This window comes from Gambusia affinis, linkage group LG16 (assembly GCF_019740435.1).
Source record: "Gambusia affinis linkage group LG16, SWU_Gaff_1.0, whole genome shotgun sequence".
NCBI classification, from domain to species: domain Eukaryota; kingdom Metazoa; phylum Chordata; class Actinopteri; order Cyprinodontiformes; family Poeciliidae; genus Gambusia; species Gambusia affinis.
In genome coordinates this window covers 19,778,647-19,794,517 of record NC_057883.1, presented here as the reverse complement: position 1 = coordinate 19,794,517, position 15,871 = coordinate 19,778,647, and the positions used below count along the sequence as shown (strand labels likewise).

General features: G+C 38.4%; 2 protein-coding genes across 4 annotated transcripts; both read left to right on the top strand.

Annotated features, from left to right (window-relative positions):
* The first annotated feature begins 244 nt into the window (after positions 1-244).
* On the top strand, positions 245-5,174 carry LOC122846415 (GTPase IMAP family member 4-like). Of its 2 annotated transcripts, none has more exons than XM_044143374.1 (2): positions 245-576; positions 1,821-3,473. In XM_044143374.1, the coding sequence occupies exons 1-2, from the start codon at positions 555-557 to the stop codon at positions 2,786-2,788; spliced, it is 990 nt and encodes a 329-aa protein (XP_043999309.1). In that variant the 5' UTR covers positions 245-554; the 3' UTR covers positions 2,789-3,473. The 2 variants fall into 2 exon arrangements, with proteins under 2 accessions (XP_043999309.1, XP_043999310.1); XM_044143375.1 differs by lacking the exon at positions 1,821-3,473 and adding an exon at positions 3,846-5,174 and having other exon boundaries at positions 273-576.
* A 252-nt stretch (positions 5,175-5,426) lies between these two features.
* galcb (galactosylceramidase b) lies at positions 5,427-15,428 on the top strand. 2 transcript variants are annotated; one of them, XM_044143384.1, is made up of 17 exons: positions 5,427-5,692; positions 5,788-5,856; positions 7,108-7,171; positions 7,276-7,389; positions 7,511-7,650; positions 8,452-8,490; positions 8,623-8,750; positions 10,312-10,467; positions 11,829-11,953; positions 12,365-12,492; positions 12,582-12,671; positions 12,760-12,849; positions 12,933-13,077; positions 13,939-14,119; positions 14,200-14,363; positions 14,463-14,539; positions 14,654-15,428. In XM_044143384.1, exons 1-17 carry the CDS (start codon positions 5,543-5,545, stop codon positions 14,795-14,797), a joined length of 2,004 nt encoding a protein of 667 aa, XP_043999319.1. In that variant the 5' UTR covers positions 5,427-5,542; the 3' UTR covers positions 14,798-15,428. The 2 variants fall into 2 exon arrangements, with proteins under 2 accessions (XP_043999319.1, XP_043999318.1); XM_044143383.1 differs by lacking the exon at positions 8,623-8,750 and adding an exon at positions 9,956-10,086 and having other exon boundaries at positions 5,454-5,692.
* The last annotated feature ends 443 nt before the right edge of the window (positions 15,429-15,871 follow it).

Sequence of the window (15,871 nt, the reverse complement as noted above, 5' to 3'; positions counted from 1 at the left end):
CTGCGTTGGAACTGTTCAGTCAATGTCTAGGCCTCAACCTGATAGAAATGCTGGAGAGGATTCATCACAGAATTAATGCCTGCAAACCTGACAGAACTGTGTCCCCCAGCCTACCTTTTCCTGACTCCCATTTCAGTTTTTGCAGAGCTGAAAGGTTCACAAACATCTGCTTCAACCTGATTTTCTTGTTGTGTTAAGATTGTAGAAAGGAATGTTTTCAGCTCATTCAGCTCTACAAACCAACAGATCCAGTTTTGGTTCAAGAGACGATCCCTTAGCCCAGTTTAGTCTGAGCTGACCTGAGGCAAACATAACCCACCAGGTTTTAGGCGTAAAATTGGAGCTTTAACTATATCGAAATCTGGTTACTCTTGGTTTGTTAAAATAGTTCTTCTTGTTTTTTCCTTTTGACTTCAACTTATTCGTGCATATTTTCAGCTAAAAAAAGATACAAAAGGAACGCCCACTTGGAAGTATAAGACAGCTCAGGTGTGGGGAAGACAGGCTCATTCAAAAAAAGACAAAGAACTGTAGGAACAGCTGCGACTGTCAACATGGCTGGGACACAATTTGCCGGTAAGAGAAGACTCTGAGGAATTAAATTTTTTTGCCTTTGGTTCAGGAGGTTGGTCTGACATTCTTAACTCAAATTGTGTGTTCCGGTTTCTGTTCAAATGCATTCATCTCAGCAGTACTTCCAGCATGTCAGGTTGAAAGTTGGGATTTTGATTGAAATTGTGCTGGTTCAATGGTAAATTTAAAAATATATGAATTGTTTATGTTTGAACTTTTTACCAATACTATGCTCTGCAGACATACCTGAAGATCATGTGGTCAACAATTTCTTGACTCAAAAGAAATATTGCTGTCTGATTTATCTTTTGGAAGTTGATAGATTTAGCAGTTGTTTGAGATTTAAAGTTCATCTTTAGAAAAAAAATGGTTTGAAATGAATCTCCAAATAGTTTTTTTGGTTTTTGCTAAAAGAGCATAACGCACTTGTTTGGAGAAAAAAGTATGTTTTATCCATGCTATTGTTACTAATTGTTAAGCAAAAGATTTTAAAAGAAAAAAAAAACACAAAAACAGGAGTACACCTCAAACTTTTAGCAGATAAACTGAAAGGAAAATGAATCCTTTTTTGTCAAATGTCCAGATTTAGAGTCTATTTTTAGATATTCTTTCTGTTAAAAAAAACAAAAACATCACGAGCTAAGTATGACACAGCATTTTTATGGCAGTGACTCAGAGATTTGCAAGTTGAAGATCCAGCTCATAGATAGAAAAGCAAACAATGGTTTAGTCAAAACAAAAAAAGTTGTTATAAAATGAGCAAAACAGAAGGAATAGAGAGAAAAACAAACTTCATGAACCACATTTAAAATATATCTTATTTTAAATCCAGCCTTTAAAGACCCAGAATTATGATTCATTTTTGCTTTGATGCACCTAAGCTATTACTAAACAACCTACCTGACAATATGAAAAAGGCTAGAAAACCTACAAAGAAAAACATGATACCTGGATATAAATGGGAATAATAGATAAGAAAGGTACCGGTAGTCACTGATAAAAAGTCAATTGTTTTAACCTGCAAATAGTGAAGTGCCTTCCCAAGAGTGACCAGAAACTGAAAATTTATTCAAGAGTAAATGGTAAACTGGCAAAACGATCTCATGGGCCGATGAGACAATAAACTTATTCCTTGCTATTGGCAGCACATTGGAGATCAGTTTTCTGTTGGTGTGTGCACAGTGCAGCCAACAGTGCAGCCAACAGTGCAGCACTGTTATGATGAATGGTGTATTTCTATCCAACAGGGTTCACAAGCGGAATAGATCCAAGGGAGAGGAGAATTATTCTAGTCGGGAAGACTGGAGTTGGGAAGAGTGCCACAGGAAACACCATCCTTGGGAGGGAGGCTTTTGAGTCAGACCTGTCTCCATCTTCCCTGACGGCAGAATGCCATAAAGCCAGGGGCGTCGTTAACGGTTGGAATGTGGCCGTTATTGACACTCCAGGATTGTTTGACACAAACTTTACTCAAGAGGACGTGTTGAAGAAAATCAAGATGTGCATCTCTCTGTGCGCTCCGGGTCCTCACGCCTTCCTGGTGGTTCTTGAGTTGGGCAGGTTCACGCAGGAGGAGAAGGATACCGTCAAGATGATCCAGGACACCTTTGGAGAAGATGCTCAGAGGCACACAATGGTGCTGTTTACTCATGGAGACCAGCTGAAGAATCAGACCATTGAAAACTTTATTTCAGAGAGCATAGACCTGCGAGCCCTGATTGACAAGTGCCAGGGCAGATACCACGTCTTTAACAACGAGATCAAAGATCCAAAGCAGACCTACTTGCTTTTAGACAAGATTGAAGAGATGGTTGTGGCCAATGGTGGAGGGTACTACACAAATGCAATGTTCGAAAAAGCAGAGGCCGCCATATTGAAGGAAAAGGAGCGAATTCTGAAGGAAACAGAAGAACAGCAGAAGAGGGAGCTGAACCAGCTCAGAGCCAGATACAGTGAAGCCGTTTACCGCAGAGAGGAGACCAAGGTGATCATGCACTACCACCAGGAGGCACGCAAAAGAGCTGAGAAGTCAAACGAATTCCTCGCCGCACCAACAATCGCTATAGCCACGACCTGCGGTGCCGCCATTGGAGGTGTGCTGGGTGTGTGTGGCGGACCAATCGGAGTGGCAGTCGGGATCGCTGCTGGAGCTGCAGTCGGAGCTGCTGTTGGAGCTTTGACAATATCAGTTAACAAAAAATGTCACATTCAATAACACAAGAGGGGCCAATTCAGCTCTCAGTCTGTTTCTGATTAATGTAGAAATACGTAGAGCTTTCAACAGCTTCTTTTCTGTCAACTTGATTTTGCATAGATTAAATCAGTAAACACGCATGCTTGATAGGATAAAAATAGATTTGTCAAATTCAATGCTACATTTCTCTTTATTCCTGAAATGAAATGCTATATATGAGTATGAATCGTTCTTTTATTCTGTTCTATATATTGAGAATTTTCTAAATATTAAGGGATTAAGGGATCTGGAGATCTTGGGAAGTTGTAAATTGTCTGAAATCAAGTCACAAACATTAGTCCAGTGACAGCACACCATTGTGTACATCTATTTAATATGAAATTATTGTGATTTTCTTTCCACTTTTTCTTTTGATTTTAAAAACTGTAACATTCTGACATTTTACAAATTAGAAATAAAGACAAAAATGACATGAAAATAAAAGTCTTCTTTCTATTTTAAACATAGCAAAACTGTGTAGCCTTCAAATTGATTTATTTCATATTAATGATGTTTGATTCATGGTCTCAATATACTAGTTTCTAAATTTGAGGTTTTGTGGGTGGTATATATTCTGGTATACTGCTGGTGACTTTTTTTGTTTTGCTTTTTTAGGCTTTCTTGTTTATTGTTTTACATAAATAAAGATAAATTTTCGCCATGATGATCCTGGTTTCTAATTTCTTTTTAATCTTATGTATGTATTGTAACCTATTCCCATAAAAGAAGTATTTCAAAGATTAGGTCAGATGGTAAACCAATGCTTTTTTAAAATTATTTTTATATAACCTAGAAATTATATGTTACTGACTTTCTGTGCTTCTACTGGGATTTTATTTTATCTTAAGTCCCCATGATATTTCGTCCTTTGTTTTCCACACTGGGATTGTTCTGACTGGTGTCTAGTCTTTGTCCATGATGTTAAATTGGTTTAAGATTATAGTACAGTGATCAAACTGTTTCCTCAGACTTCAGACCCATACAGAACCATCAACAAAAGAAAAACAGACACCAAATTTGTTACTGTGTTTTTCTGCAGGATCTAAGAAGAAGAAGAAGAAGAGCAGCAAGGACACACTCCGGATTGTAATGCTGGGGAAAACCGGAGAAGGGAAGAGTGCCACAGGAAACACCATACTAGGAAGTGAAGTGTTCCAGTCGCTGGCGTGTCCATCTTCCTGGACACTTGATTGTAAGAAGGTTGATGGAGAGGTCTTAGGCCGAAGCGTTACAGTAGTTGACACACCAGGTCTGTTTGACACCAATTTTCAGGAGAAGAATGTTCTGAAGAAAATTGAAACATGCATCTCTTTGAGTGCTCCGGGTCCCCATGTCTTTCTGGTGGTCAAGAAGCTTGGAAGATTCACCAAGGAGGAGGAAGAAACCATGAAGATAATTCTGAAGATGTTTGGTTCTGAGGCTGCCCAATATTCAATGTTGTTGTTCACACATGGAGACAAACTGAAGAAACAAACTATTGAGCAGTTTATTTCAAAGAGTTCAGCCCTTGAAGAGTTTGTCATGGCTTTTTCCAGTAGATATCATGTCATCAACAACGAAGTGACAAGTGAGGAGCAAGTCCGCCAGCTACTGGAGAAAATTGATCAAATGGTTCAGGAGAACCATGGCAAACACTACACCAAACGGATGTTTAGGAGAGCAAAACAGGCCTCAAAGAGGAACGAACGAAGAGCTTTAGAGATGCAGAAGAAAAATGAGATAGAGAGGAAGAACACGTTGAAGATGGAGGTGGATCAAGAGATGACAGCATTGGGCCGAACGAAGAAACAAAACAAGTGTCGTGTGCAGTGAGAAACTCGTTTTGCTCTTTGGGAACAATACAGTGTGTAGTTAACCTTTGTGTCTTCACTGAAGCTTTTGTCCTGAAATTGTGTTGGATGGATGGATATTCTTTTTTATGTATTGATGTTGGAATCTTGTTAATTTAAAATGTTCTTTCTCAGTTTTAGTCCTCAATAAAGATCTTCTTGGAAAATATAAATAACCTTGTTTCTATATAAATTGCAAATAAATTATGTAAAAGCATGTGATGGTGCTTAATAATGCTTAGTTTGATAAAAGATGGAGAAAGCTAAACATATGCTGCACATTACCCATGGAATATTTCACAGAATTAACTGTAATAAATTACTTGGTCTCCCAGAATACTGTGGAATGACTCCATACTAATTTGAATACAGTCTTCAGTTGTTAAACCAGATTGAATATGGTGTGAACTCGGATCATGTAAGGTCATGTGATTTGTTATTGTAAGTGGTCCTTGTCAGTAAGCATTTGCTATCAAAGACATATTTTTGACCGCAATTTCTCTCTGGTTTAAGTAATAAATAACTTTAAAAAGCATAAATTGCTGCGTCAGTGCCATGTGAAATAAAGGTGATCAGTGACTGCTGGCCACATAGTAGGCCTACAGTTTTATAGCACAATCAAGTAGCTATGTCACCTTAAGTTGTTATAAAAATGCTTATCAAACATGTCTTAAAAAACGTTTCGACTTTTCAAGCTCAAAAATGTTCCTAGAAAACTTCCAAGTTTTTTGGCGAAAATTTCCATCTTTTTTTCCTACATACAATGGCCCTACCACGCCGTCATACCTTTTCTACATTCACGTGCTCATCGTCACATGACCGGCGGCAGTCATGTGACTCCTTGCACGCGGAAGCGCGCTTATCAGAGTGAGTCGGAGCGCGCAGGGTTTTTGTCCAGACTGACAGCATGGATCAGCGGGTGTTCTGGGTGTTTGCCTCCGCGGTGTGCCTCCTCTCCTTCACCGTGCACTCTTCGTCCGGGCAGACCTACCCCCTGACTGATGAGGGGGGTCTGGGCAGAGTGTTTGACGGGATCGGAGGGTTGAGCGGTGGAGGGGTGAGTCCAGTCTTTATTTGCAGCTTCCTGGTTCGTTTTATTCTCGACCAGTTCGCCTGTTTGAAGTTCATAATTTAATTCTTATTGTTTTTTAGGCCACATCCCGGTTACTTGTGAACTATGCTGAGCCGTATCGGAGCCAGATTTTGGACTACCTGTTTAAGGTGAGACTATGAGGCCAAGCTGCAGGAATGATCAGCTGATTTGTCTACGTAAACAAAGGGAAACAAAGTAATCGGATAAGTTTGTGTGCGGAGCAGAGTAACTTCTGTTACAACAGGCTGGCTGTTGGTCTGGTTTAGTTTTTAAAACAAAGTTCTGTCTGGAGAAATGTAGTTAAACAAACATCGGAGTTTTTAAGGGAAATGTAGACCTTGTACAAGTATGGCGGGTATGAATATTAAACATAAAGCTTAATCAAATTTTCAGGAAGATTTTGTTTACTGTAATCAGGATGATCATTTCCTGCTTCAAGTTCAGGCTTTACTGTAATAGATAGTGTGTTTGGAAACATGAGACTGGAATACAATCCCATTTCCAATAAATCTTTTTCAGAAGTAGTTGATGGTTTTGCAACAACCAGCCTTTAATACATGTATGGCACCGTCCACACTGGTTGACCCTTGTGGTAGAGATGAGCACAAAGCCTTAAAAAATATATATACATGTATTTTTTTACAGTAGGATAATTTTTCATTTAAAAAAAAAAGAATCCAACTTTGAATTTAAGAACATTAATTCAACGGAGAAAAAAGTTTTCTAATTGTGAGATTATGCTACTGTAATAAAATAAGGGTTTATGTACAGGCTTTTGACATGGCTTTACTAAATTTGGTCAAGAATTGAGTTCTGCATTTTATGACTGATATGTCAGTCTGCAGCAGCGTCGATTCACAACAAATGTTGTCTTCAGGCACTAAACCAAAAAAGAAAAAATATATATATATTTCTTTATTTCAATTCAGTCATGTATACATTCTGGTTCATCCTTGTTATCAAACAGTGCAGTATGCTCAAATAGTTATTCATAATAGCTGAAAACGTGTCTATCGAAGGAAGCCCAGTAGATTGCATCGAGTCACCGATTTGCAGCATTCTAGTCAGATTTGTTATTAAGAGTTGAAAGAAAATGTAGCTTTCAGGGCGTTTTACAAACAAAATGGCATGCATTACAGCAGAACCTGAACTGTCCCTGTTAAACCACTCTGGACAAAGTAAACATTGTTTAGGCTGATACGACATCTTTAGCCCTCCATTTGTTTAGTTTCCCCATTCCTGAGAGGTTTTCACCTGAATGTTCTTTGATAGTCAGCTCTTTGGAGGTAAAACCTCAAATTGTCTCCCTAATGAACTTTTTTGAGTAAAATTAATGGTCACTTTTCCATGTTATTATACTGTCTGTTTTGTTCCTGCAGCCAAACTTTGGAGCCTCCTTGCACATTCTGAAGGTGGAGATCGGAGGAGATTCTCAGACTACAGGTACCTTATATAATGTTCACACATGTGTCACACAGTGCTTAATTTTTGCAGTTGGAGTGACCGGATGCGATTACGTTTTGTTTTTTCCATGGTGGCTTCATCAGATGGGACGGAGCCTTCACACATGCACTATGAGAACGATGAGAACTACTTCAGAGGCTACGAGTGGTGGCTGATGAAGGAGGCCAAGAAGAGGAACCCGAACATAACGCTCATAGGTGGGGAAGGGTTTCAGCTGTACCAACCTGGGAGCTGAAATAGATAAATTTATGACCCAAAAGTGACTTCATGAAGTGTAAAATGGTGTGTTACACATGGATAAACTCTGTGTTGGTACAGCGTTACCCTGGGCGTTCCCAGGCTGGGTCGGCCGTGGGGAGAACTGGCCTTATGACTTCCCAGATGTTACTGCAGCGTACGTGGTGAACTGGGTCATAGGAGCCAAGAAATACCACGACTTGGACATTCAGTATATTGGGGTGAGTATTACTTATTATTACAGCACTGGTAGATATCCAGTCATGGCTGAACATTTTCTGACTCGGGTTTAATTCGTTTCTATGTTGGACTGAAAAGCTTATGAAAATGTTTGTATGAGCAAATCAATCAAGTTTCAACCAATACTCAGAATTGTTTTTTTTGGAAGATCAAAGTTTGCTGGGAGATTATCGAGATTAAGGTCTTAATTATCAAGATAATACTCATCTATCAAGATAAAACTGATGTTGATGTTGGAGTGTTATTTGATGCACCTTCCTGCAAAGTGATGATAACTATTGCTGAGATGGAGAGACAATACTTTTAATCAAAACTGGCCCAAACCCTACTTTCTATCTGTCCAATTATGATTTCAGATGGATTTACACATAATGAAATAATGATTATTTCTTATTGTCATGAATAAAATTTTGAAACTAATAAAGCTATTTCTTTTGAATTAATCTGCATCTGAACAAAAATCTGAAAGCAATATGAACTGACAGCACAAAAACTAAAGTTACACAGTACATGACTCTGTCCAAACATTCACACATTCTTAAATCAAACTCAAACTTCTTACTATTATTTGCTTGTAAATCTTTTGATGGTTAAAATGATCCAGTTGGATTATTGTGTGAAATATATTTAATTTAAAAACATATTCTCAGGATCTCAAGTGAAACTGGGTTAATTTTTAAGGGAAAAAAGGAGGAAAATGGCAGAAACTGAAACGTTTTTCTTGAATTTTTGTTTAGCAAAATGTCGTCTTGCCATAAAATGTTCTTTTTTTCCCCGCTTAGATTTGGAATGAGCGGATATTCAACTCAAAGTACATCAAGGTGAGCAGTGTTCCATGCATGTGAAAAACGTGCATGACCTCAGTGCACAGTCACCCATATGGGAAGAACAGCCACTCACAATGAGCTGAGATCTTGGTGAAGTTCTTCTGAGAAAGTTTTCTTCCTGCCAAGGTTCTGCGGAACATGCTGGACAGAGTCGGTCTGACCGACGTTGGCATCATCGCCGCAGATGGAGACTGGGACATCGCTAAATATCTGATCGCTGACCCACACCTTAATGACTCAGTTCAGGTGATTGGGTAAGTAGCGCAGAACTCCTCCTGTAAACTCAACCGTTCGGAGTTCGTTTAGACTGATTGGCTAAATTATGACATTTGGAGGAGAAAGTTCAATTTCGTTTGAGAGGTTTATCGCTGAGATTCCACCTGCTCAGCTGACTGTCGGTGGCTGTTTTTCCGTTTGATTGTGAGAAACTAACACGGACTGAACATCGTAACCCTTACAATCATATGAGCATGTTTCTGCTCTTAAGCTCAATTCTTTCTTTGCTGCCATCATGGAAAACTTTGAACACATACACCTATCTTCTGCTGTCACGTTTTGATAGTAATCAGTAGCTCACCTGGCTTTTTGACAAACAGACTGAAAAATACCAAATTAGAATGGAACTCATACTGGCAGCAGGAATTTTACAGAGTGATGATTTCAGCTTTGATGATAATCTGTACAAAGAAGTTCAAGATAATTGGTTTGAATCTGTAACAGAAGAACTAAAAGCTTAATAAACCAAAAGAATTGGGTCATTTCAGAGTTTGGAAAGCCTCATCTAACCACACTGCATACACAGAGAGGAGTGTGTAGCTCTGTTAGTAAAACACAAGTGTTACTTGTGTTACTAGAGTTGCTGAATAGCTTCACCTTCATCTGATCAAGGCAAGGCTTTCCAGTCAAAGTCTCTGTAGAGTTGATGAAACTCCATGCCTTTTGGTGGCATGTTGGTGACACCATTATTTGCTCTTTGTGAGGCCTGGTTTTATTCAACTCCTTGCCCAGCTTTGTTTGTCACAGTTTCAGTTGTTTTAGACATTTTAGTCATTGCTTTGACTGTAGATGGTGGCAAGTTTAGGTCAGCAGCTGTTTTCTTGCTGCCATTTCCAGATTTGTCACGCCAGACAAATCTGAATTACTTCTACGTTGATGGAGAAAAGGAAATTATTGCTTACAGATGAAGTTCAGAGATGCTGTGATCAACACAGAAAGCCAACGTATATTTATTTTGTTGTGGTTGTAGGGGATTCATTAGATGTGGCGATGGTAATTTTTGTTAAAGCAAGTATTTCTTGTGATGGTCTTTTTCTCACGAAAGATACATTTATTTTAGGGTTTTTATCTTAAAGTTTGTGTTTTTCCCATAAAGTAAGATGAGTTTTCCATGCCGGCAGCAAATCTTTAAAACTGAGTGAGGTGTGAATGTCTTTCTGCTCTCCATCTGTAACTCCACCAGCTGCTGCGGTACACTCTGGACAAGACTGGTTTGGAGTCGGTCCGGATCGTAGCCAGCGATAACCTGTGGGAGCCCATTACCATGTTTCTGATGCTCGACCCAGAGCTCAGCAGCGCCGTAGATGTGATAGGGTAGGCTGTAGTCCGATTTGTTCCTGCTTTTCCGCTCCAGGGACTGCGCTAACAATAACCTCACTTCTGCGTGCCAACATGCATGACATCTCTGTGGAATGTCTCAAGGAAATTCTTGTCATATTCCTTTAGTTTACTCGGCATGTTTAGGTTGGAAATCATCTTGGCCTTTTTTATTTACTTCATTCTATATTACTGTTAATAATCTTGTTTGTTCTGAATCAGGGCTCACTATCCAGGAACTACCACCGTGCCACAGGCCTTGACCACAAAGAAAAAGCTGTGGGCATCGGAGGACTACAGCACCTTCAACGATGACGTGGGAGGAGGCTGCTGGGCGCGGATCCTCAACCAGAACTATGTCAACGGACAAATGACTGCGTAAGGCACACGGAAAACCCCAGTAATGTTCCAGAGATGAGAGCATTCTTGTGACAAATGGCTCAGATTGTTTTGACATTGTAACACCTGCTGGTTGGTAGAATCACACAGCAGTCTCAATCACATATTTCAATCTAAAGTTTGTATTAAATGAAAATGTGCCTCCGTTTATCCAGTAAAACCAGTCCTATTTAATGGATTCAGTAAAAGGGGATAAAGTCAGGTTTCTATTGCAGCAACTCTGAACCTTGTCATTACTTCACCCTCCTACTGCTGTCAGGCATATTCTTGTTGACTGTTCTCCTATTTTCACTTTATATTTTGCCCCTTGGAGCAAGCATAACACCTGTCATACTTCACTGCTGTCAGATCTACTTGTATTACAAGTCTGTTTTCAGTAATTCCCTCCATTCTCTACTGGATTGCATTACTCCTGCCAAGCAGTGGTTGGACCAGTATTTGTTTTTTTTCCATCATGGAAGACTGAATGCATTTTATTTAAGGGTATCTTTGATGCAGATGTCATTGCTTTGACATTTAATTGAAAGAACTATATTAGAAAATGTGCACTTAAAAATTGACCCAGTCAATCCTAAATGTTCACATCTGTCTTCTGGAGCTCTGGCATCTCATCCACAAAGCCAAAGATGAATTATGCTCCTAGCAAATTCAGGTTTCTAGTCATATCTTAATTTTACCAACATATGTCTTCCTGCTGGGATATTAATGTTTGGAATGACTCAATTAGAGTCCTGACAAAGATCGGGGTGATGGTCAGAAAGATTTCCAACTGCAAAGAATTGGAGCTAGTCACCAGAAATAAAGTGCAAAAATAAAATGCAAATTAAAAAGTGTTTTTTTGAAATATATTTCCCTTTTACATTGTTTTACTTTTTGTGAATCATCAATCTCTTTTCATTTTAGGAACTAACTTCTTTGTTGAATGATTGGAAGTAATTTAACATCCAAGTTTTCCAGGAGACAGACTGTATCAGATATGGTATAACTGTATCAGATACAGGCATACTGTATAATAAATACTTGATTTATTGTACAGCTCCAGCAGTAGGTTAACTGAAACAATGAGCACTTTTAAAATAGTTAATGTTTTAAAAGTGCTCAGACTGAACTGTTGCCCTTTGATTTGAAGAAGTTTTTCTCTCTTTGTCATCTTGATGGTATTTTGAATGTGGTGCGTTGTGTCTGCTCATGTTATCTGTTCAGGGATTGGTTGCACTGACTCAGTTTTGCATCAGAATAGTTTGAGGTTCTTGCTGTGCCGCTCCTCCCTCCCTGTTTGCAGTCTGAACAACTGAAAGGGTTTAACAGATGAGAATAAAATCATACTCTGTGTCTTGCAGAACCATCTCCTGGAACCTGGTGGCCAGTTATTACGAGGAGCTGCCGTTCGGCAGAGACGGACTGATGACAGCTCAGGAACCTTGGAGTGGAAACTATGTGGTCGAATCTCCGATCTGGATCACAGGTGTGTCACGGTTGGATACTAGACCCATATGAGGAGTTTGGGTTTTTCACTCTTAAAAGACAAGCTCCCTAACCTTCAATTTTATTAATTAATTCCAATATATTCCCACTAATCTGAGCCTTGTTCTCATGGAAATGTTCTTGACCTTGCTATAAAATCCATCCAACATTCTTAGCATCTGGACCTGAAGGAGCTTCCATGTTGTGTAAAATCACATCTTATTTTTCCTTCAGTTTCTGTCCTAAAGTTCTCAGATCTGGCCTAGTACTGAGTGTAACATTATGCTGCGGTTCGATTGGTTTTTCCTAACTTCCAGCATTTGTTTCCTGAAGATGTTCAGTTTTATTTGTTCCAGCATTTGGAATGAGGTTCCAGAAATCATTCCAACTTTTCAGTGTCTGTTCCTTGCAGCCCACAGCACACAGTTCACCCAGCCTGGATGGACATACCTGCAGACTGTTGGACACTTTGCTCATGGAGGAAGTTATGTGGCCCTGACTGACGGGTATGGAAACCTGACTGTTGTCATAGAAACCATGGTGAGTTAGTTCTTGGCCTTTACAGTGATCAGCACCTACACAATGAACATGTAAAGTCAGATAAAATGAATCGTGTTTTTCTTCCTCAGACTCATAATCACTCCATCTGCATCAGACCTCCTCTCCCTCCCTTCAATGTCACGTCCCAGAATGCAACATTTCAGCTGAAAGGGTCCTTTGTAAGTTCTAATGAGCTCCTTCTATGTCTGATGAAACTTACTGAGAGATGCTGGTGCCTTTACTCTCTGCTGCCTTTCTTTCTCAAAGACCTCCATCAAAGAGCTGCAGGTGTGGAGGTCGCACTTTGACTTCAAGGCGAAGAAGCACTCGCTGTTCGAGAAGCTGCCTCCTGTGAAGGTTAATAAACACAAGCTTTTAATGCTGTGAAGAAATAGATGTTGGGGCCAGTCTGTATCCTGAAATGTTTCTGCCCCCTGCAGCTTGTAGATGGATCATTTACTCTAAATCTGGCTGAAGATGAAGTTTATACTCTGACCACCATCCGGACCGGACAGAAAGGGAGCTTCCCTGAGCCGCCACCTTCAGCCCGCTTCCCTAAAGTCTACAAGGACAACTTTGATATTCGTAAGTTCAGAATCACTCGTAAACAAAGTTAGTTATTCTTTCCCCAGATGTTAGAGTTACATGTCAGAATTTAGTAAGTTGGAATAGAAGCAACAGAATACATATATATTATATTGCTAAATCATATTTATGTATTTTTTTTTCGATTTACTCCTCTTTAATGTTTTACATGTTTGTCCTATTCAGTTAATTTTTGCATTTAAATTTTTACCCTTGAAACTGCAATTGAACCATTGGATTTTTTTGTATTTTTTCTTATGAATTTTTGTTTTATACAAAGAAAGTTGTTTGTTTCTTTGTTTTTTGGGGGGTGGTATTAAACGGCTTACATTGTCTTTTTTAGTTTAGCCAAGTCATTAAAATGTATCGTTCAAAAACTTGTACAGTTTATTTTCTTGTTTTTACTAAGGCAAGAGTATTTTTATAATCGTTTATTTCTTCAATATTTTTGAGAACGTTTATAAGGATGTATTTCAAATAGAAGCAGCTTTTTAATAAAAAAGGAACAATTTCCAATCTTTTCCAACTTTTCTTAAAATTAAATTTTATTTACATCATGCCAATTCACAATAAATGTTGTCTCGAGGTACTTTGCATTGAAATGATTTTTTTTGTAATGACAAATGCATTCAAATTGGCACTAGTTACCAAACAGTAGAGTAGGCTCAGGTTTCAAAGTAAAAAAAAAATATTTTAGACATGAAAAAAGTATTACTTGAGGTGGAAGTTTAAAAGCTTACACTGAGACGAAAGAAGTAAGCTGAAAGTATATTATCATTATACTTTAAAATAATTTTTTTACTATTCCTATTTAAGAAATTTAAAGATAATTTCTATAGTTGTTACTTTGCGTCCATGCAGGAAACCCTCCGTTTTCTGAGGCTCCTAACTTCGCTGACCAAACCGGTGTGTTTGAGTACTACATTAACCTGTCTGACCCCGGACCACATGCCTTCACGCTACGGCAGGTCGTGATGGAAAGACCGATCACCTGGGTTGCGGACGCCAATCAAACCATCACTGTCATTGGAGACTATCAGTGGTAAGACAGCGCTGTGATCGCCTCTGCTGTTTTCAGAGATCCGCATCTCAAAATTGAATCCACTAATGTTTGCATGACAGGCAGAACATGTTGGTCACCTGCGATGTATTTATGGAGAACGTAAAAAGCGGCGGTGTGTTCGTGGCAGCCCGGGTGGATAAAGGGGGCCAGTTAGTACGCAGCGCTACAGGAGTCTTCTTCTGGGTGTTTGCCAATGGATCGTACAAGGTTACCAATGATCTGGGTCAGTTTTGTCCTTCATCTGTGCAGAACGGAGCCCAAAACACAGGCTGTGATTTTAATGTGCTTTTTTAAAAAAAAAAATTCTATCTTTGATTAACAGCAGGACAGTTGGTGCTGGCAGAGGGACTGTCAGGAACTAGACCTTTTGATTGGCACAACTTGTCCCTTTATGTAAAGGTGAGAAAATAATTTAACTTGTGATGAGATCTTTATGTAACAGCTTGTTTTTAGGAGGAAAACAAATGCCAGATGGTTGAATGTCTGTCTTATTTAATTTTTTCTATGCTGCAGGGTCAGAGCGCCTACGGAATGCTGGACGGACGGCAGCTGTGGAATGTCACTGGAGTTTCTTCACCGAAGAACGGCTGGGCAGCAATCGGAACGCACTCGTTTGAACTGGCTCAGTTTGATAACTTTAATGTGTTGGCAGAGTAAAGATGGAATAGGGAAATTATTCTTTCTTGATTTAAAAAAACATAGGAAACTTAATTGACTTTTGCACAAATGAAGAGAACAGGAAGTATGTAATGATGTAAAGTACACTGGAGCTCTGAGCTTTACTGCTTAATGAATTTTTATGTTTTTTCACATTCAAGGGAACACAAAGACTGCACTATGTGGTTTTTAAGGAACATTTTGCCTGAACTGCCTCACCATGAATTATGATTAAAAATTAATGTGATGAATCCATTTTGTTCTGGGGGATTAAGCCATTAAATGTCATTGTTGGTGTTTAGAAGACTTTTGCCTGATTTTGTTTATTAAATATTTTTACCTATAATCTTGTGATTGGACAATTAAAAATAATCTGTATTTCTAACATTTTATTTGACTTTTATTTCCATTTAGGCTATACAACTTAAGTTTCAACAAGTACTTTCCTCTTCAGCTTAATTTTATCTATAAAAATCGATCCAGTTCTTCTTGGACACCCCTGGGAAAGATGTTATTCAAAGCAGTTGTTTTTTTCTATATATTTGTGCTAATGATGTACTGTAAAACCAAAAAATGTTAATGTATTTTTGCCCAATAAAGTCTAAGGTGGCATTTATTGGTGCACAAAGGATGTGGATGTAGACATTCTTGATACAATTGTGTGTGTGTGTGTGTATGTATGTATGTATATATATATATGTGTATATATATATATATATATGTGTGTATATATATATATATATATATATATATGTATGTATGTATATATATGTATGTATATATATATGTATATATATATATATATATATATATATATATATATATATATATATATATGTATGTATATATATATATATATATATATATATATATGTATGTATATATATATATATATATATATATATATATATATATATGTATGTATATATATATATCTCATAAAGAGATTAGATATGAGAGATGAGATGAGATATTCTGCACAGTGGGAAACACCCCGAAGGTAGTGGAGAATGACCGAGCTAAGATCCTGTGGGACTTCCAGATCCAGACAGACAAAATGGTGAGGGCGAACCA